Source organism: Orbicella franksi, chromosome 8 (assembly GCF_964199315.1).
Source record: "Orbicella franksi chromosome 8, jaOrbFran1.1, whole genome shotgun sequence".
In the NCBI taxonomy this organism is placed as follows: Eukaryota; Metazoa; Cnidaria; class Anthozoa; order Scleractinia; family Merulinidae; genus Orbicella; species Orbicella franksi.
In genome coordinates this window covers 20062446-20071564 of record NC_138152.1, presented here as the reverse complement: position 1 = coordinate 20071564, position 9119 = coordinate 20062446, and the positions used below count along the sequence as shown (strand labels likewise).

General features: G+C 39.0%; 1 protein-coding gene and 1 pseudogene across 1 annotated transcript; both read right to left on the bottom strand.

The window, feature by feature from the left end:
• Positions 1 to 4192, bottom strand: LOC145494221 (uncharacterized; annotated as a pseudogene).
• LOC145495026 (melatonin receptor type 1A-A-like) lies at positions 3709 to 7045 on the bottom strand. Its single transcript, XM_081474600.1, has one exon. It carries the CDS (start codon positions 6711 to 6713, stop codon positions 5535 to 5537), a length of 1179 nt encoding a protein of 392 aa, XP_081330726.1. The 5' UTR covers positions 6714 to 7045; the 3' UTR covers positions 3709 to 5534.
• Positions 7046 to 9119: the final 2074 nt, after the last annotated feature.

The window sequence follows — 9119 nt, the reverse complement described above, 5'->3', positions numbered from 1 at the left end:
GAATAATATAAAATTAAAGGGTGCGAAGATTATGAAAGTACTTTCGCACGACTGGAGTCTGATTGCACGTTGAGATTTTGCTTTAAAGCTCTTATAAAAAGCATTTCATACACTAAGCAGTCAAATTTGTTTCTGCATTTCTTAAGCAATTCGACCGCTTTAGCAGGTCCTGAGGCATTTTCCCGTGCACGTTCTTGTAGTGTTTGGCATTGGCGGAGGATTGTTGTTTATGTCCTTTTACAAAATTATGTTAATATCCGCGTGTGTAACCTACATAACCCGCATCACACAGGTCACATTGAAAACTATAAACAACACACCGCTGATTTACAATTGTTGGCTTGGTTTCTTTCACATTTAGTTCTCGTTCAATTTTTCGGCTCACAAACACAGGCTGGATGGTGGTGTGTACTTTTAGGCTCATCCTTACGTTGTTTCTCCAGAATGTCTGCTGAGATTTGGTCTTTAAATGGTAAAATTACTCGAATTGTGTCATCTGTCTATTGAGATGGTGATAAAAGCTGCTGGTGGTCACAAACCTTTGAGTCAACGAAACTTTTGATGGTAGAGTTAATGAGGTGTTTGGGATACTTCAAACGTGAGAATACTGTCTTCAAACGGGCACATTCGTCGGAAAAATGTGACCAAGATGAAGATAAACGATATGCTCGATCAAGCAAAGTTCTCAGTAAATCCTTTTTGGGCCGATTGTCAACATGACTCTGATAGTGCAAGAGTAGACCTGAATTAGTGGGTTTTGCGCACACCTTTGTCTCTGTTTGAAGCGATCGCTTCAGTAACTGGATACCCAGTATTCTCACGTTTGAAGTATCCCAAACACCTCGTTAACTCTACCATCAAAAGTACACACCACCATAAGTATTTTCATAATCTTCGCACCCTTTTATGTTAATTCTTCGCGTCAAAATCGCTTTAAATGCTGTAATTTGCATGAACTTATATACATTTTCCTTGATAATGGAGTGATGACTACTCCGAAACGTCGGATTTTACCGTTCGTTTTCACCGTTTTATATTATTACAACGGTAATCCAATAGGGTGTTCCATCCTAACCTGCCCCCCCCCCCTCCTTTCTAGCAGTCCCATTGTGAAGTTGTGAATAGCTGTTATTACAGTTGAGCCCACGTTTCAGCAGTGTTACTTTCAGTGCGCGCGAAAGCGAGGCTTTCGGGTCAAACGAAAATACCTCAACAAAGAATCGTCCGTCCTTTTGACCTGTGGACTGATCTCTTCGTTTGTGTTTGCGGATCTGGTCGTTCATCTGGGCTGATTCTGTCGTGAAAAGCATGGTAAGGCACTGCATTGCTTATGGATGTGTTAACAGAAGTAACAAGCCCGAATGTTTAAAACTGTCGTGGCATACTTTACCTATATCTTTTGAACAATAAAGACACTTTAAATATTTTTTTTTATTTATAAACAATGTCAAGCTTCTTCGAACTTGGTTGCTTAAAATGAAGAGAAAAGACCCTCCTGTGTCGAAACATTCTTACCTCTGCAGTGAGCACTTTTCTGAAGATTGTTTTATGCGGTGTGTGGGAGGAAAAAGGTATCTGAAAAGTGGATCTGTTCCTAAAAGATTCAGTTTTTCACCGGAGGAAAAGTCAAGGCGGAAAGCTCCTGTTTATCACTCCGCTGCACGTGAGACAACAAAGCACCAAGTCAAAGATGAAGTTATACTGAACCCTCAGTCTAACCCTGTCGATAAATTAGTTGAATTAGAATCTGTTAATATTCCAGGTCAATAATGTGGATTTCCTAGTGTCACTGCTGATAAGCTGAGGTTAAAAGCAAAGAAGAACTTTTAATGGAGCAGCTAAAAGAAAAGGAAGAAGAAGTGAAGCGCTTAAATGAATGTTTAGAGGTTCAGAGGAAGGAACTCGAAGAAGAACTTATTGAAAAAATTAAACAACTTGAACTAGAACGAGAGCTTAGGAAAGAGTTGGAAAGCATGTTCCAACAGAGTCTCTTTAACATCGATAATATTAAGAGTAATTCAAAGTTGTTGAGATTCTATACTGGGTTTCCAAACTATGGAGTTTTCAGCATAGTTCTTAGCTTTTTAGAACAAAATGATGCTCAAAAAAGAGACAAGGCAGGCCCAAAAAGGACCTTGTCAGTGGAGGAGGAATGTTTCCTTGTATTGTGTCGCTACAAAGTTTGTCTACTTGGGGAGGATTAAGCTCCAAGTGACAATTATTGTTACTTGGACAAAGCTTATGTACTACAGATTCAAAGAATTAGACATTTTCCCTCACAGACAAATAATTGAGTTACACAAGCCTGGAAACAAGGGAACAACAGTAATCATTGATGCAACTGAAATGTACATAGAAAAACCTAGTAACCCAGAAACACAACAGCTCACATTTTCAACTTACATGAACACTAATACCCTCAAGGCATTGGTCGGTATTACTCCAAGTGGCAGTGTTTGTTTTTATTACACATCTCTATGGTGGCTGTATTTCTGATAAGGAAATAACCAGTAAATCTGGTTTTATTGACAAATTACAGCGAGGATATGAGGTCATGGCAGATCGGGGGTTCAATATTCAAGAAATGTTAGCCTCGAAAGGTGTCAAGGTGAATGTTCCTCCCTTCATGAATCAGTCAGGACAGTTTACAGAACAGGAAATGCTGGCAACCCGAAGGATTGCAACCCTCAGAATTCCTGTCGAATGTGCAATTGAATGTATAAGGAACTATCATATTTTAGACTTTATTCCAACAACTCTATGCAAGAGTGGCCTTATTGACATGATTTTATTTGTGTGTGCAATGTTCACTAATTTTTTTTGCCACCTCTTGTAAAGCAAAAGTCTGCCTTTAGATAGTTTTTCCCCTATTATATCTAGGGCCCTAGGGTTTGGTTCAGGCTTCTAGGCCCTTGGTGAGGTATCTTATTAGAAGGGGGCTTTGTAGAGTTAAGAAGCTTACAAACACAGTTGGATTGTATGTTTCATAAATAGATTGTTGTAATTAGCATATTTACTTTAAAAAGTACCTTCCTTGATTAAGATGCCACAAATGAGCTCTGCCTTCAAATATGTAATAGTAAAATACAGAATAAATGGATTGAACACATGGGACAAGGCTACATGCTACATGTCATTGTTTTCAATCACACAAGATCGTCTTTTTGTTAGCATTACCCTAAGCTACCAGTTCCAGTAGAGAAGGGGTGGGGCGAAAGGGTTGTGCCCTCAAGTCTTGTGTTTGCAGATTTCAGCTTATTTACACATCACCATGATCAATGGACAACTACATGTATTTTTCTCTTCTTCATTTCAGTTATATCAAATAATAACAAAAAACCTCTTTACTCTTTTCCTAACATAACAGGCTTACATTGGTGCATTTTTTTCAGTTTAAGTATTACTGTATTACTGTATACAATAACAACTCTCAGTGGAGTACAATCTTGAAAAAGCTGCATCTCTGGGATGTTACAAAACTAGATCCTGACTGCAGCAGGCATAGGTGATCTCACCAGCTTTCTCTCTGGATTTGATCATGGTAACATTGAGCTTGTACTTTATATGGATCACGTCTCCATTTTCAGTAGTGGCAACTTCGATATTTTGTACATGACCATGTCTGAATAGTCAAAATGCCTTACTATTTAAATTTAAATTCTTATAGTCTTTATTGCCTTCATTATCTCCTGATTTTCTCTTAATAAAGTGATTCATCATGTTCTCAGTTGTGAACGGTGAAAATTCAGCCCTCTGGATGGAACATCAGTTTGCAGCCTGTGGGAACTCGTGTAGAGTGTTCGGAGAACTCGTGCTCGACGAGGAAACAACTTTATTTTTCGCATCAGATGCAAAGTGTTTCCAACTTTCAGTGAAATTGTTTTCCCATCCATTTTTTATGTAAGTCACAACTCTACAAAAAAGAAAACGTTATATACGTTTGAGAGGGCAAAAAACTGTTATTCCTGCACGAAAATAGGGCAGGAAGAACGATCTTATATCCAACTGCTCACCTGTGTATTAGTTCACGTTTGTAGGCGTCACTCGAAGCACTGCCATCTTTTGCTGTTTCTACACGGTATGAAAGCCACGATCTCAGCCTAGGCTTTGTCAAATGACGAGGGCAGTTTCCGCTGAGTAATTGTAGCCTCTCTTCTTGTGAGAAAAATGCAAAATCCGGAGAGGAACCCATAATTATTATTATTTTTCTCGAAGTTTTCTCATAAGGCGCTTGTATTCCCCTGGAATGTTGACCCGAAAGCCTCGCTTTCGCGCACTCTGCAACTAATACCGCTGTACCGTGGGCTCAACTGTAATAACAGCTATTTGTTTAGACGTCCCTGGGTTAACTACATAGATAAGTGTGCACAGTACCCTCCCTGCGTGGCTCGCGAATTAGAGAGCTGAAAACTAGATTTTGCCATTCAGAATGATTTATTGCCGCGATCCATTTCTTTTCTCAAATTACTGCCTAATGCATTTGTTTCAATAAGACCTGTCTGGTGTAAATGAGCTGTTATTGGAACTCAAATTGTGGAAATCAAAAATAACTAATGTCCAGCGCTGAAAAGACTCTTCTTTGACAATTAGTAGGGACCTGATGCTTACAATAATTTCACTTCATAAAAATTGAATCTTAACCTTTCAATGGATTCTCCATTTAAATTTCAACTAATCTATTTCAAGATAACCGAGATTAATCGAAGTGATTTGATGCTTAAAATAATTTCCAGTAGGTATACTAGTGGAAAACACTGCCACTCTTAAGCAAATTATATATGCCTCAATATTGATGTCAAACAAACGCCAAATCATTAACAAACATATTATTGTCGATCGTCATTTTTGCTCAACAGGTTCCCATAGCAACGGGTATAACCAGCAGGTGCTTTATATTCGAAAGCAATGTTGATTTACACACTTTTTCATTACAAACATTTCTAGTTAAAAACCAAATCTAACGCGATCTTGGCTAAAGTAAAACTTTTTTTATATATACACATGCTGTTTGTGCCAGGAAAATTTTTTTCCAAAGCGTATATGATCGTGAGTCAAATTATTAAAACGCACTTGGAAGTATCCAATCCAGACTAGGAATTCAGAAGTGCCAGCAATAGACCGCCTCGAGGGAAAGATAAATGCAGTTTCTTTTGGGCACATTCAGCGATTCTTTTTTCTTTTACCTCAAAACAAATTGCCCAAATCATGTCCTTACCAGCTTGATAAGAAAAAAACCGAATTTCTCCTACGCTCCAACAAAGCAACTTCAAACAACGCACTCTGCCTCAACCATAAACAGTTGCTGACAGGAAATGATAAATTATTTAGAACCGTTATCTAGTTATCAGGTTCCTTATTTGTGGCTTTCTGAAGACGACCATTAAAGGCAGAGAAAAGGGTTCCGAAATTGTTGTTATTGTTTAGACAAACCATATAATCAGCTGAGAAATTTGAAATTCAAAACAGAACAAACTTGAATCGCCCGAGTCTCATTTGGAAAGTTATGTTCCTTATCTTTGTCCCAGCGGAGATTTTTAAGTATCTAGGGAAGCTGAATCATGAAAGTTTTCAGAGAAAGGTTTGCTAGCGTAAGTTGACAGCGTGGCAAGTCTAAACCATTCAAAAGGTTCTTCTATTTGATGGTTTTCGCTTCCTTGGTTATTGATAATCTCTGCTGGAGTCTGGTAGTTGTCCTGTCGTCGCATTCTTGGGTTTCGTAATAAAGCTGCGCTGTACGTTTCAATTTCATCTGTTTTCACCACTCCTGATAAAACATCAACTTTACGCCTTCTTTCGCAGAATAGTATCTTTCGGAATTCCCTCTTGAATAGTTGATTCATACCCGCGTATATAAAGGGGTTGATTGTATTGGAAAAGTAGAGGAGAAACATGCAGAGTAGTTCGAAGCTACGAGGCATTTTTGCGACAATACGGAAGCGTCTCAAAATGACTATGACCCAAAACGGTATCCAACAGATCATGAATGCAAACACAACGGCAAAGAGAGACTTGCTGACTTTTATCTCGTGTGCAGTGATGGAAAGGTTTCTCTCGCGCCTCTGAATTGTCAAAGATGCGCCCACGTTGTGCTGTCGAATCCTTTTCGCAACTTTTGTGTAACAAATTACAGTTGCCATCAACGGTAGTAAGAAGAAAAGTGTCACAACGAAACCATAGTGAATCATTTTGCCACTTTCGCTAAGGTGAGCAATAGAACACTGCGCGTACCCTGGTACAAACTCATAGGCTTGCAGGCCAAGCAGGCGCGGAACAAGGGTGTAACAGGCAACAAATGACCACACGGAAGTAAGAAGAGCCCGAGACTTGGCGGCTGAAAACAATTTCCTATACTGTTGGTCTGTCTTGCACATTCTCACATACCTGTTTACAGCAGTGAGGCCCATAGTCACTGGTGAAACATAGATGACAAACAGGCTAAAGAAGGCATGAAGTTGACAAGTAATCCCACCAAAATTCCACTTTCCGGCTATCAACACAGCCGTTCCAATAGGCATGACAAAAACAGCGGAAAGCAAATCGCTCACAGCCAGAGCAATAATGTATAAGTTTGTGGTTGTACGGAGTCTTGCGTTCTTGTAAACTGAAGCGCAAACAAGCGTGTTTCCCAGAAGAGACAGAACATTCAAAATAAGTAAAGAGCTGACTTCCAGAATTGTTAATGGGAGGCCTCTTGCACTCAGGTCATCCGCCATTTCAGTTTTAACCCGGAAGGAAATACGCGGCCTAGGTTTGTCTTCTTTCTCGTTTGAAGTGACGGGAATTCAAGCACTGAGAACCAAAAATTAAAATGTGTATAACGTTATAAGATACATTAATCCGCAGGTGCAGTTATCCAATCCATGCAAACTCTAATAAACGAAGGGATGAATTAAAACGAGCCACCCGCAAAGGATATCATTGAAAAGCAAAAGGCAGTCCCTTGAGCGCATTGAATAGATATTTTTTTCCGGCTTTCTTCAAAGCAAATTGTCAAATTATTGTTCTGTTCTGTTTGTACATGAATAATTCACTGTCGATGTCTGATATACATGCACCTGGCTAAGTAAATACTCGTTTTATATTTAAAAGTAAAAAAAGCCGTATTTTATCTTTGTGTTATTTCCAGTGCTTTCGAAAAACAAAATGTTCTAAGATAAGCTGACTATAGTTGAAAAAAGAAATAACATGCTGTACTTTCATTATCGAGATGAAGATAAGACTTGACGTGGACTGAGTGTACTTAGTTCGGAATTGTGGCATAAGTAAACATAATAAGCAGCCTTTCTCAGTTTACAAATGGAATATAAGACCACGCACGTCCCAGAAAAAAAAAGTGTTCCGAAATAAAACCAATCCTGAAATAGTAGGTTTCTGAAAGTGAAACATGAACCACTTGACTCTGGTTCAAAATAACTTCAAAAAATACCGAGTGTTTTAATCTCGCTTGACAAGACTGACAAAGTTAATAACTAGAGCCATTCGAAGAAACAATATGATGTTGAACGAGGGATCTTTATATTGTCAATATCATGTCAAAAAGGCAAAAAAAAATTAATCTTTTCAAGATATGTTTCGATGGTGGAAAGGAAACCATCAGAAGGAAACTAAACAAAAGTTGAAATGAGCGCTAATGGGCATTTCCAAAGGTAAAGTGACTGGTATAAGGAAAATGAATCATTTGGCTAACAATTACAGCGACCGCCAGCGATAATTGTTGCTGCCACCCTTTTTTTTTTGTTTAATTCAGCAACCTCTGCCTCTGATATGCCGGCCTTTTTTTCATAGAACATTGATTTGCATGGGAACAAGAGCCATAATCGGGGACGGAGACCGTAAGGGCGCGCCATTTCTAGTATTGGGGCTGTCCCTATGATATGGGACAATTTTTCTATTTTTAGAACAAATTGCGCCATCACTTGCGGCACACGCGCGTACATGCTGCGAGGATTTTTGCGGATGTCGCCCGGGGGCAATGGCGTCCGAAATTCTTTTGGTCCACAACTCGGCGCGTTTATGTCTGTTGGAATTTTCTTAAGTATTTTCGTCCTAACTTTCTCCAGTTTGAGTGAAGTAAGACAGTGTCGAATTTAGGTAAGTCCTCCTTTAAGCTTATATCACTGACCAAGTTGTGTTCCGCTGCTTCTTCTACAAGAGCTGTACATTACTCCACTCTAAATTTCACATATGTTGAAGATTAACAGCTTTTCCGTAACACAGCAAAAAACTAGCTGGATATATTTAGACATAGCAGAGTTTCAGGACTTCAAAGTTTCCTAACTCCTCTTTCCACACGCTTGCGAGGAATTCGCCAGTCTATCGCGACCGAAAAGTTTGAGTTTTACCTGATTTAATTTGTAAGCAATGCTTAATGTTTTATCAAGGCCCAATAAGTTTACGTTTGTAGATCCTGCTCAGTTTTGTTTGTGTAAAAATCCAATACATTGTCTGTTGTCGATGAATTAGAGAGCCCGGCGATGCTTGTTTTGTACAGTCAGTAAACATGACAACTTTCGTGTGAAAACGTACACCGAACTCATACAATATCTCTATAGTATTTAGAAATGTTTAAGGTTGATAAATGTTTGAGAACGTATTAAAAGCCTAGCTGAAAATATGTCATCTCATCACAAAAGATAACGAAAGAAATCTTTGTCAAGATTTGTTGACGATAGAAAACACCGACTCGGACTTAAAAGTGCACGCGCTGCACTATGCAAATAAACTTCCTCTTGAAGACTTTTGCAAACTCGCTAAACAAGCAGAAACAAAAAGGAACCATCAAAACCGGTTTTGGTTATGATTAACCATTGTTTGAGAAACTCACAGATTAACTCGATACCAGAGTAGAGAGTTTTCGTGCTATATTCTTAGTCAGAACAAATAGAAAAGCGTATGCGTAGGCTTATAACTAGCGCGAGCAGATGTTGTTATTCATTCACAGCGCCAAATTGAAGTCTTGTTTTCGACCCTAAAAAACTCACCCTTTTCGTTAGCTCAGAGCATAAAACTACATATAAGAGCCCAGGTTCTTATTCCCTGCCATCGCTGTGAAAAATCTGCAAGAGAATCTCGCCACTTTCACCATTTGATCAGGCAACGTGACTACATCCACGCGAGAG